The sequence below is a fragment of the Pinus tabuliformis genome, chromosome X, assembly GCF_031772625.1.
Source record: "Pinus tabuliformis cultivar Carrire ecotype Pingquan chromosome X, CPIR1, whole genome shotgun sequence".
In the NCBI taxonomy this organism is placed as follows: domain Eukaryota; kingdom Viridiplantae; phylum Streptophyta; class Pinopsida; order Pinales; family Pinaceae; genus Pinus; species Pinus tabuliformis.
The window spans coordinates 30056068-30069415 of record NC_142308.1 but is presented as its reverse complement, the minus strand read 5'-3'; the positions used below and the strand labels follow the sequence as shown (position 1 = coordinate 30069415).

The 13348-nt window shown below is 36.9% G+C and overlaps 1 protein-coding gene across 1 annotated transcript; it reads left to right on the top strand.

Annotated features, from left to right (window-relative positions):
• The first annotated feature begins 205 nt into the window (after positions 1 to 205).
• On the top strand, positions 206 to 8447 carry LOC149138163 (very-long-chain aldehyde decarbonylase GL1-1-like). The gene is made up of 11 exons (XM_089453199.1): positions 206 to 850; positions 1135 to 1358; positions 2464 to 2696; positions 3175 to 3394; positions 4412 to 4533; positions 4631 to 4887; positions 6047 to 6154; positions 6356 to 6562; positions 6723 to 6833; positions 7737 to 7910; positions 8022 to 8447. Exons 1-11 carry the CDS (start codon positions 791 to 793, stop codon positions 8178 to 8180), a joined length of 1875 nt encoding a protein of 624 aa, XP_089309325.1. The 5' UTR covers positions 206 to 790; the 3' UTR covers positions 8181 to 8447.
• Positions 8448 to 13348: the final 4901 nt, after the last annotated feature.

Sequence of the window (13348 nt, the reverse complement as noted above, 5' to 3'; positions counted from 1 at the left end):
GGCGCCATCATCACACAAATTAGAATTTCCAGAAATTTATCCCTAATTCACGTGGGAGATGGCGTATTTAATCTCCTAACAGACTGATTACAGAAAATTCTTAAAATCCCTTTGGCATCGTTTTCCTGTTCAGAAAAAAAGTCCCTTTTACGTTTTAACTTTTGGGTTTTAGGTTTTAGGCCGGCCATTCAATTAGCATGACAAAGAAGAGGTTCAACTTAATCATCGTCACCGTTTGCCTTAATCCTACCTGTAGAATTCATTCGTTCGTTTGTTAGAATGGATGCAGTCTGCCGGCATGTTGCTTTGACAGCACCGGCCACTCATCTACCAAATTAGCTGGCTCGTTTATTTCGTCATGATATCGTCACTAGGAGGTGAGCGGTTCGAAACCGACCAAAGCCAAGGGCCGTCCCCATTACTGTCTTTGGAACCACCGGCGAAACAGATCATCATATCATAGAAATCAGAGAAATACGGCCGTAGATTTTTTTTTTGGTCATAAATACAACCCAACTGTAATGCGCGAGGGGTATGACAAAGACGACCACCCTCTGTCTCTTGTCAGCTTTAAAAGCCACAAAGCTCTAGCCTATTGGAGACATTATTTTGTAGTTCTTCCAGAGATTCCAAAGTCTCCTGGACCAGTTGGGACTTGAGAGTTGAATGGCTTCACGAGTCTCCACAGGCCTGTAGTTGGAAACATCTCACTCAATCCAAAATTCTATTGTAAATTGGATTCGCAGTATTTTTGACAAGGATATCCATAAGCAAGAGAGTGTTAGCCATCATGTACAGAGATTCAGCCCCTCTTTCGGACTGGCCTTGGGCTCAATTGGGTAGCTTGAAGGCAAGAATCTTCTAAATCTTTTAGTTATATTTCAAGCATTTGAAACATGCTAGAGTATTGTGTTTGAACGGACAATTCTGCTGCATGGAATGGAATGCACATATCTCAGGCCATGTGCTGGATTTCTGGTGTAATAATAGTATTAGAGAGTCCACTACCTTCCATATTCATGGCATGGTTGGGAATTTGAAGTTTACTTTTACAGAGTTGGAAGATTGTATTGAAATGATCTAGTTTCTGAGTTTTGCCCGCATGACTAACTGAGATTTATTGTTATTGTGCAGTATATTCTTTATGGTCCACTGGTAGCCAAGGCTTTGTATGCCCATTTGGGTGGAGGCTACGAGGCTGATCAGAACTGGTGCTTCCACGTTTTATGGATAACTGCCTTAAGGTGTCTCATCTGTCAAGCTTGGCTCAGTTATTGCAATATGCATTTTCTGACAAAGAACCACAAGATTAGGAAACATGGTGTTGAATATGAGCAGATCGACAGAGAATGGGATTGGTATGTATTCCTTAGCCAACATACACAATATCTTCATAGCTCAGCCTTAGTATATTGAGAATGACTTCAAAACATGAGTAGTAATAGTATCCATGGAGGAAATTAATGGCTGCCATGCTGCAGAAATGTTTTGTACAAACTTAATGCAATTATTTCGATTGGGATAGATTTGGTAGAGTTAGGGATAGAGTTAGTGAACTTCTTATTAACATAATGGTTGGTTGGTTGATTGGTTGGAGATGAATATGCATGATCTTTGCAGGTTAATGGCTGATGGTTAATTAGTTAGTTGTGGGATGAATAATTATCCCGTTAGCATAAGGAGTTTCCCTTCTTCTACTGCATGAGTGAAATAATATAATGAATGGCTGATTGGCTGTGTTGTGTGAAATAATATAATGAATGGCTGATTGGTTGTGTTGTGTGATGAATATGTTTGCTTGTTTGGCCTCCCTTTCAGGCCTTCTCTGTGAAACGTGTTATGTGGTTGATGCCTTGTGGAACTTGTTTCAGTAGAAATACTATAATGAATGGCTGATTGGTTATGGGATGAATATGTATGCTTGTTCCACTTCCCTTCCTCTGTGAAATGTGTTGGGTGGGTGATACCTTGGTGGAACTTGTTGTGGGACATGTTTGAGTTTGAGTGAGTGTGTCCAAAATATAAGGAGTGATTATGAGGTAATAAAGTTCCATACTCTGTGTTAGGCCCCTTATAGATAGATCTTAGAGGGAGGACAAATCAAGATATTTCATTATATTCTAAATATTTGTGTTGCCACTAGCATAGAGCCATTTCTCTGTGGTTCAACAGCCAACAGTTTATTTCATTTTGGTTTTAGCGGATAAAATTTCGTGGAGAGAATTATAATTGGAAATAGTAGGATGCTCAATTTAATAGGTTTCTAGGCTGTCATCTGTTTTCATTCATATCGTGTACCTTTGTATGAATGTGCCTTTGGAAGTTTGTGAATTTCCTGTTATGATAATTGAGTTTCATGTAATTTATAACAACGATTATGAATGTGCATTTACATCAATTCCTTCTGAAATCAAAGTTGTGCATGTATATATGTGAATGTTTGATGCATGTCTATGGATTCAGGGATAATTTCATTATACTACAGGAATACATGGCAATTGTTGCTCACCACTTCTTGCCATTTCTCCGAGGCATGCCCTTTTGGAATCCACAGGGATTGATATATCTTATTGTTCTTCACATGGGACCGACAGAAGCTTTGTATTATTTGGCACACAGAGCGTTTCATCATGATTTTCTCTTTAGTAGATATCACTCGCTTCATCACGCCTCTGTTACAGTGCAACCCTCAACAGGTCAGTAATATTATTTTCTTTCCCTAAATCTATTGCTAATGACTTCGAGTGGATTTGGGTATTTTAGATTCTTTAAGTCGTAGGTCAGCCCTATGGATACTTGAAATCCTCATTTGTTCTAATCTTCATCCATAAATTAAAAATATATATATATATATATACTTACAAGAAGGCCACTGAGATACTAAGGAAGCCATCTTATTAAAAAAATATTAAAACCCACATATAAATGTTTTTCAATCAACAATTTAAACAATTTGCAGACTCAGAAACCGTTCATTGATATTTGATGAGTAACATTCTAAAAGTCTTAACTCTTTATTGTATTGTAATAGAAGTCAGGGACTTTTGATGATTTGTTACTCAAACTTCTAGCCATTTGTTGATTATATTTGAAGTTGGATGTGTTATTCATATTTGTAATCCAGGTTTTGTGACAATTTACATTCTGATGAAAGCTTGATCTGTGGTTTTACAGCTGGAACTGCTACCTTTCTGGAACACTTGTTTCTCACATTCGTCATGGCAATACCCATCTTAGGAGCTTCATGGCTGGGGAAAGGATCAATCCTCCTGGTGTACCTCTATATTTTATGTTTTGACTTTCTGAGGTGTATGAGCCACTGCAATGTGGAAGTGGTGCCCATGTTCATTTTTCGTTGCATGCCACCACTTAAATTCCTGATCTGCACTCCATCGTAAGTTTCCATGTGCTTAAATTTTGGGTTGTTTTCGTGCCCACTGTCCACCATTATTGCTATGTATAATCTCAAATCTTGAATACAGCAATTAATCTACAGGAAAACCATTCCTATTTTCACCTCTTAGAAGCTACATTCTGCCAGTTGTCATGTTTGATAGCAGTAGAGCATAAGTCACTGGGTTCATACAACTAGCATAGGCTCACCTTAATTTTAGGGCTATTAGAGATTGAAAGGTTTGCACCTCAGAGTTTCTTTAATCCCTCTTGGCCATTAATAGATGAGGCTTGACCACTAGAGATAAGACTGTTTGGTCAAGTTCAGGTGGTGATAAATTTGCACACCTAGTTCAATTCTCCATAGAGTGTGGTATATCTTGCTTCCTAAATGCAAGTTTACTAAAGCCACAGTCCCATATCTCTTGTTGAGCAATTGGTTCCACATTAATGTTAGCATAGATCGGTCTCCATATTTATTGAGGGCTCACAGAAACAGCTTCTGATTATAAAAATATCTTCCCTCTTATCCATTGGAGGGGTTGTGAGGATTATTTTTCACAGCATGTAACCCTTCTTGTCGACTAACTCGTTCCATGTTAAAGTTAATGTAAATCTAACTCAAAGGACCCATAGAAATATGTTACTTCAATCTTGTGGTGTTATATTAACTATAAAATCTTCTCATATAAACCCTAACAAACCAGCATCTAAACCCTCATAAACCATCATCCTTATTCCAATAGTCCCCTCAACCTTATTCTAATGGTCCCCTTCCCTCCTCTGTATGGTGCAGTGGACCACTATTATTGAACTAATTTTTTCCCTTAATACATATATACCAACATTTTATTTGCGGTGAAAAGGTCATTGAAATCTTTCTTCTCTTGAACTAATTTTCCCTTTATTGAATATATAAGAACATTTTGCAGTTGAACGTTTGCACATTATTGTAGCTTTGAGATGTGTTTGTAAAGTTAACATTTTTAATGACTGATGTTCAACGGGAGATTTACAGGTACCACAGTCTACATCATACGGAAACAGACACCAACTTTTGCCTCTTCATGCCAGCTTATGATTACCTGGCAAACACACAAAACAAAAACTCGTGGCTTCTGCATCAGTCTATCCGTGAAGGTTCGTTTTTTCCTTGGTCTTCACTCTTCCCGTCGCTCTCTCTTCAGCAAGGTTTTTAATGGCAATTTGTAAGTGTTCTTTATTTGTGGTTGTGCAGGACAAGCGGACAGGGTACCAGACTTTGTTTTCCTGGCTCATGTGGTGGACCTGCTTTCTTCCCTTCATGTGCCGTTTGTGTTTCGTTCGTTTTCCTCCACACCCTTCTCAACACGATGGTTTCTCCTTCCCATCTGGTCGTTCACCATTCCTGTTATGTTTGCTATGTGGGCATGGGCAAAACCGTTCGTCCATACCTTCTATATATTAAGGGGGCGTCTCCATTACACTTGGGTTATCCCCAGATTCGGCTTTCAGGTTGGTCGTATTCATTAACACCATATATTTATTTGTTTTATTAATGAATCAGATAGAATTTTCTGTCTGTATGATCATCTTGGCGGCAATCTTGCCCTTCCCCAATATCTCTGCCTGCACTTGAAACCCTTTTCTTCAATATCTGGCATGCACATAGGATCCTCTTAAGTGAGACTGCTTGCACATGCGGGGCAAAACATATCTATGGTAGATTTGAACCTCCCTTGGGAGTATGAAACACCCCTTCTTTACCATTCAATCCCAATTTACCATTGAACGAAGACATGGCAAAGCCTCATGTTTTTGAGGTTAGGTGCAAGTGCCAGGTTGATTATGTAAATAAGCCAGACAGGTAATTATGCAGCCTGGGCTGAATGCAAATCCAATTATGTTAGATTGCTTCCGAACACAAATTCTGTCACTGCAGTACAGCAGTGGTTGCCCACTGTCAGGTATAACCTTTTGATAATATACCTGCCAGAAGTGGGGAACATTAATCTGCTGCTTCACTCCCAGCTGGGCAGCAAATTAGCCATCCTGGAATAAGGTTCTACGGTCTACCTACAAGTCCAATACCCATCTTTCCCTAGTTACTATAGGGAGGGGAGGGTGTTTGTAAGCAAGATGTAATGATTCAGGATTGATTGCCCCAGGAGTTTCTGCTTATACCCTTGGAGAAAGTGTACACCGAAGGATGTGCAAGCCAACAGCCTTTAACAGAGACAAATTTACACAAGATCATGAGCACAAAGATATGGCATCCAAATACTAAGCAGTGAAGAGTGTACGTATTATATAGATAGAGGAACGAAATATGTTAATCAGAATCCTGCGCATGGGAATGGAAGAGCACCTCACACATTTGCATAACATGATTGAAGAATACTGCAGTTATTTTTGCATATAGAAATTGAGGAAACCCCATAGCATAGCATGCATGCAATAGCAACATTATTAACTTCGTGCCAAAGTTAGTGCTGTTTCTGACTTTACAAATGGTCCACAGTGCTTGATTCAGAGAGTGGCAGAAATGATGGAAGGAAAAACTATGGCCAGGAATAACCATTTTTCCATTTCATTAGCTAGGTTTTGAATGTTGCAAAAGAATTGTCCAAGAACCTTCAACAAAGAGAGTATTGATTTATATCTTGTTTTGCAGTATTTCTTGCCATTCGCCCAGGAAGGGATCAATAATCTCATCGAGGATGCAATTCTGAGTGCTGATAAACTGGGTGTCAAGGTCATAAGCCTTGCAGCTCTGAACAAGGTGGACCCTGCCTTCTTTTACATTTCCTTTATATACCTTTGAAAGCAAAGACACATCTTCCTCCTTGATTGTATTAACTTCCTCATGTTTTGTAAAATTTGATGGTTTTAGAATCTTGGAATTGGCATAAATTTCTCCTCCATAATTAATAGTTCTGGGTTTTGCTTCATTACTTACTGGTTTACTTCATATTGTTTGTAGAATGAAGCTCTGAATGGGGGAGGTACTTTGTTCGTTCAGAAACATCCAAATTTGAGAGTGCGAGTTGTACATGGAAATACCTTGACAGCAGCAGTCATTATTAATGAGATCCGTCCTGATGTCAAGGAGGTGTTCTTGACAGGAGCAACTTCCAAACTTGGCCGTGCTATTGCTCTTTATCTTTGCAGAAAACAAGTTCGTGTGTTGGTATGTAGTAAAATAAAAAAGTTTTGCTTCATTCTATATGTGGCTTTGGCTCAAAATGTTTGTTTTAGGCAAGTTCTATATTTCATTCCTAATCATTTTCATATTCTTATTATTCAAATCTTGCTCATGGGACAGCTTTTGTTTTATTGTAATTTATCAGATGTTAACTTCTTCAACAGAACGCTTTCAAGCGATTCAGAGAGAGGCTCCAGTCGAATGTCAAAAATTCCTTGTTCATGTTACAAAGTATCAAGCTGGTCAAAACTGCAAGGTATAAATGAGTTTCCTTCACCTCTGCTTGGTACTTTGGAATATATGTGGGTAGTGGTTATTGTGGAAAATGCTACACGCCCAGGCTTAAAATCTGAAGTCTACTAGAAAAATCCACAGGAGGGCTAGAAATATAGAATGCACTATTGGTATTATATGTTAAATTCTATAGATACTCAGAATTGTTTTAGATATACAATATTTGGCTGTCGATTTTTAAGCCTGCTTATGCCCACGTCTATTGGGCCTTTTTCCGACACCTAAGCTCATTTTCATAGATACCCAATTGTCCAACCATTACAAGACACAGTAGGTTTTGATCTACTCCAATTTACACAGTACCAAAAAGCTAATGCTTTCACCTGTCATACTTTGCATGTACTCCTCAACTAATCTCAAGAAGCAGAACTCATCTTTGGGAGGAAGATAATACCATTTTCAATTAGTCTTATCCCATTTTTCCTTCCTCAAAGTGAATAGATTCCTGTTAGATGTTAGTAGAACTGTGGGGGATTAATAAGAAAAATAATCTATCTGCTTATAGATTATTTGATTTCAATTTTGAACTCATAAATTCAAGGGCTCAAACATAGCTTCATGCACAGTAGCCACCAGCTTTTGCCATGGCCTGGGAGGTCCAAACCAAGGGCATGAAATATTTTGCTGCACATATCGCGGTAAATGCTCTATTATGGTTTCATAGGCTTATACAAATGTTCCATTTATTTGGGTTGCAGGAATTTGATCTTACGCATGTTAAGACAAACATTCTTGAAATCCAATATACCAACAAAATGCTCCTGTTTGCTTCCTTCTCTGCATTGCCATTTTTTTCCTTTCAAGATTGTTTAATAGTTGAACTGAAGTTGCTTTAACCCATTTCTTTTCTAAATTGATTCAACAGACATGGATAGTAGGGAAATGGATCTCTTTCAGGGAACAGAATTGGGCCCCATCAGGAACACATTTCCATCAGTTTGTTGTCCCACCTATATTCCAACTTAGGAGGGACTGCACATATGGAAAGCTGGCAGCCATGGAATTGCCAGAGGATGTGGAAGGATTGGGATCGTGTGAGGTAATCATACTGTAACTGCCCAATTTATGAACGAAAGTTCTTACCTGCTTCTTTGTATTATTAGGCTTCTTATGTAAGGATGTTTAAACCTTGTTGTCTTTCCATTCTCAGTATACCATGTCAAGGAGAGTAGTCCACGCTTGTCATGCTGGAGGTGTAGTACACTCATTGGAGGGATGGGAACATCACGAAGTCGGAGCCATCGATGTCGATAGAATTGATATAGTGTGGAAGGAAGCCATTAAGCATGGCTTGAAGGCTGTCCAGTAAAAACTCAGAAAGCTTTCTTCAAAGCTTCAAATAGATATATTTTTTTCTAATGTCTGCATGACCAAATTCAACAAAAACATTTATTTGCTCATGACAGGAAGTTCTAACTGAAGCTTGTTGCTATTTCTTTTATCATTTTTTATTGTAACATTGCCCACCCCATTGGCAGGGCATGTATGTGTGTATACGAATAAAGGTATCTCCACTGTGAAGATATCTGGATCTCACAATAAATCTATAGCTCCAGCAAAATTACTATGCTTATAAGTAACATGTCTCCACCCCAATGCAACGCTATTGGGGCTTTGTATAGTAGTTGAAACTCTTTAATCTCTATTGATAATAACTCCATACGTTTCCAATTATAAGTTCCAAACTTTGAGTTTAATTGTCTTATAAATAAATCACTGAAATTGTATGTCCTCCTTATGCGAAAAAATTGAAAGTTGGGATTTTAATATATATTCTATTTTAGTATATAATATAGCCACTTTTACAGAAGGATATCAAACCAAGAAAAAACGTAACTGCATATTTTGATCACGAGTACAGAGAAGGATTAGATACTTTTTCAGTAAACTATTCTGAAAGTTTATCAATGACCCACTGATTCCAATTAGGGACAATACGAAATGAAGATCTGATAATTACAATTAGGTACAATACGAAATGAAAATCCAATAAAAGCCATACAATAGGGCATCGAGTGTTATTGAATTCTGTCACGTAGAACTCTCTCACACCTTCCAAGCCAAATTTCTTTTTGGACTTTAATGCAGTCTTGCACTCTCTCACACCTTTCAGCCCAAATTTCTTTTTGGGATTCAATGCAGTATGCACTTGCACATTTGCTGCTTAAAACATTGGAGCACTTTCTTGCTTCAGGTCAAAGCCAACTGCATTCATAACAATCATAGCCCAAATTTCTTTTTGGTGTTTAATGCTGTCTGCACTTGCACATTTCCTGGCTTAAAACATTGGAGCACTTTTGGAGCACTTTCTTGCTTCAGGGCAAAGCCAACTGCATTCGTAACAATCATAGCCCAAATCTCTTTTTGGGATTTAATGCTGGCTGTACTTGCACATTTCCTGGCTTAAAATATTGGAGCATTTTCTTTTCTAGCTTCAGGGCAAAGGCAACTGCATTCATAACAATTATAACCCTGTTAAAACACTGGAACAATTCCTAGCTTCAGGGAAAAGCCAACTGCATTCATAACAATTATAACCCTCTTATAACATTGGAGCACTTTCTAGCTTCAGGGCAAAGCCAACTGCATTCATAGCAATCATAACCCTCTTAAAACATTGGAACACTTTCTAGCTTCAGTGCAAAGCTAACTGCATTCATAACCATTATAACAGCCTGTGCACATAATAATTATAACCTTCTTAAAATATTGGAGTACTTTCTAACTTCAATGCAAAGCGAACTGCATTTATAACAATTATAACCCTCTCCATTATCTTTGTCGCCACTTTCACAAAATTATTGAGTCATTGTTAAAATAAGGGCTTAGTTAGTTAACAATATTAAATATTTATTATTTAATATGCAGAATAAATAGCTAACCATATTAAATATTTATTATCTGGTATGCAGAATAAAAGTCCAATAAACATTTACTATCTAATGTGTGCAATAAAAATCCAAATATCATAATGTTACGAAGAAAATAATATGAGCTTTAAATAAGCTTTCACTATTTAATATGTGGAATAAAGATCTAAGCTTTAAATAAGCTTTCACTATTTAATATGTGGAATAAAGATCTAAATATCATAATGTTATGAAAAAAATAAAGCATAGATGCTCAACTTGTAATAAGCATTTATTATTTAATATGTGGAATAAAGATCCAAATATCATAATGCTATGAAGAAAATAAAGCATAGATGCTTAACTTGTAGTTGGAAGACATTTCCTGAAATCATAATTAAATTATAGATTCCAATAAAAATTTGTGTTCAAATAAAGCATAGATGCTCAACTTGCAGTTGGAAGACATTTCCCAAAATCATAATTAAATTATAGATTCCAATAAAAATTTGTGTTCAAAACAAAATATGTATTTAAATGAGGCACATATTCAGATCACAATTAAAGATCATTAACTATATTTAAAATTAAGATGACAACTAAAATTATGCAACATAATCAATATCATAAATATAACTATTTAATAGATTAGATAAAGGTCAGAAAAATCAGATATTATAGAATTATGTATTCATAATATAAACATGTGTTTTGGGAGACACCTCGCAAGATTATGGACCATAATTAAAATTATGTTTTTTTCTGGGAGACACATCTTAACATCACAATTAAGACCATGGAACAAAAACAATATCATAAAATATAACTATTTAGCATACCAGATGAGCGAGATAAAAGTCGAAAAATAAAAATCATAATGCCAAGAACATGTTCAAAACATAAACATTATTTTGAGGGACACATCTCAAGAACACAATCATAATCATAACTCTTCTATTACTATTGGTAATGAGCTAAAGGAGTTGAAAACATTGCATTGTTGGGATCTTTGATTCATCATTTAAGGGGTCCCTCCTTGATATTCCAAAAGTTGACATAGTTGTGCAATATCTAATTTGATATTTTAGATTTGCACATTGATTTGTAGAGATATCGAACACATATTTTTACATTGTGAGATTATAAAAAGAGTAATTTGCAAAGCTTGGTTAAAAATAATATTATTTATTCTTCTTCCAAATAAGCTAAGATAATTTATGTGGATAAGCTATTGCGTCAGTTAGAACTCAATAGGCACTAGTTTCTATTACTCAAAATAATTGTTTTTTTATAGAAAGGGCCATGGAGACAAATTATCGTAAAAGCTTGGGACTTGGACAAGTTGTTACAAAGGGAATTTAGGGTGAGAAGTACACGACAATTAAACATTTAGGTTGCATAGAATAATAGATTAGAGAAGGCTTTCTTTGGCTCAATTAGAGATTTCCAAATATTTCTTATCAAAAAATGATTTGATACTATGTTTCTTCACCATTTATCTAGTGGTTTAGAACCTAACTCAAACAAGAGGTATTTGGGTATTGAGTTCTCATGACTCTATGTAATACAATTCCATTCATATTATTAAATAAAAAATCATCTTGTCCAAGGGGGGTGGCTCAATTGATGATCGAAGTAATGTTAAATCTGTGAAAACTAAGAGATTCAAGGTTCAAATCCCCTAGTTGTGACCCAGTTTACGGAGAGGAGGACAAGTCGTAGAGGTTTACTAGAGTAGTTATGTGTTGTTAGGCAGGTTGTTGGATTCCTCTGGGATATAAAAAAAAATCAAAATCAAAACTCATCAATTAAGTCAAACAAGATACACAATCCACATTGCTTGTGTCAAAAATATATAATATGGTTTGCTTGTGTCAAAGATATATAATATGGTTTTAATGCTTTATTTGAAGAACTTCAAATATGAAAACCATGATGCTTCAATGGAATTCTTTTGATCATGCAAAAACACTAGAGAGCATTGAACATGACTTCATTTAAATAAATATCATGCTTGAACGTTTTATAGCTTTCCACACCTCCCACATACTTTGGGAGACAAGTGTACCTCTACTTTTCACTTTGATAACTGAAAGTGATTTATTGTATATTCAAACCCAACCATGAAGTCTTATCACAAGGTACTAAATGCAATTTCCAATCAATATGTTTTAGGCCTCTTGCCTCCAAAGATCCACAGCCATTTTGCACATGGTTTCTGGGTAATTGTTAAGAATACTCATATCTCCTAAGTGTTTGGAAACCCTTCCAACACTCAAAGTTCAACCATAAAAAAACACATTACAAATTTCTCTAGCGTTTTGTAAGCATTGAGAGGTGGAGCTTAACATGTATCCACATAATCCAAAACATTGACACATTTAATATATAAGCATGTGATCTAGATTTAAACAAGAACACAACAAATTACAGATATAACCATACATATAGAGATGCAGCAGAAATAATACTTCATTTCATTACTGTAAAGTACTGAAATATGCTTACAAACAAAAATGGAAATAAACTAGTTAGGGCGATGTTAGCTTATCTTTGAGAAGAGATGTGGCGGCTACATGCCTCTGAACTGTGTTACAATGAGGCTCGAAGGCCTATTTATTGTTGAAAAACAATGGAAAACCCTAAACATCCAAAAGCTAAACTGTGGGCCCCGTTTGGGTAAATCGGTACATCAACTTCCCGGGGTCGTAACTTTGGCATACGATCTCTGTTTGACACACACAATATCTCGTTAGAAAGATCTATCCGAAAAATACAACTTTGGGAAGAGCAACATCGGTCCATGGACCCATGTTACTCCCAGTTTTCCCCAAAAACATTGTTTAGGGCTTCAAAACAGCGCCAAAAGTTCAGGACCCGAAAAACTGCTAAAAAAAGTAAATTGTGCTACAATTAAGGAAACTGAAAAGCTAAAAGAAATAATGGTGGGGGTCCAAGTGGACTTGGCGGGTGGCCACCAATATCCACCTAGATCATTCCTCCCCCCTTAGGAAGCAATGGTCCCCATTGCGTTGAGTTCCTCCATGAGATGAGGAAACTTCTGATGAACTTGGCCTTAGTGAGCCACTTGCCCTCGTGAAGGAGTTGCCCTGCTTTGACAACTTGATACAGTTGGATATTTTGCTGGTGAGTGTGCTTGATTTGTGTGTCCATGATCCGATTAGTTGCATCTTGTTCCATGCAATCTGGATTTAAATTTGTGGGTGTGAGCTGTTTTGCAATGTCGGATGTGTCTAGTAATGGTGAAAAGTATGGCCGAAGGCAGTCCGCATTGAACACCGGGTGTAGGCCAAGGAATGGAGGAATGTTGAGCTAAAATGCATTGTCTCCCACAGCCTTGGTAATGGTGTAAGCACCATATCCGAGTGGTTTGATTTTCTGATAGGCTTCAGTAAGGCGTTCCTTTTGCAAATGCAACCAAACTTTGTTGCCCACCTGAAACTTGTGTGGCACCCGATGTTGATCATGTCGCTGCTTGTACTTGGCATTTGATTTCTCCAGAATGTCATGGCCCTACTGGCGAATATGTTGGATGTGCTTAATGAAGCTGTTTGCCTTATCTGTTTCGGACTAGACATGAACTGAATTTGCATGAGTAGCTACAAAT

Bases quoted from the DNA above. Each gene is read 5' to 3' on its own strand.
- LOC149138163 (XM_089453199.1), top strand. From the start codon at position 791: ATGTACAGAGATTCAGCCCCTCTTTCGGACTGGCCTTGGGCTCAATTG. The intron at 4,534-4,630 runs GTTCGTTTTTTC...GTGGTTGTGCAG, and splicing joins GCATCAGTCTATCCGTGAAG to GACAAGCGGACAGGGTACCA. The intron at 7,911-8,021 runs GTAATCATACTG...TTCCATTCTCAG, and splicing joins AAGGATTGGGATCGTGTGAG to TATACCATGTCAAGGAGAGT.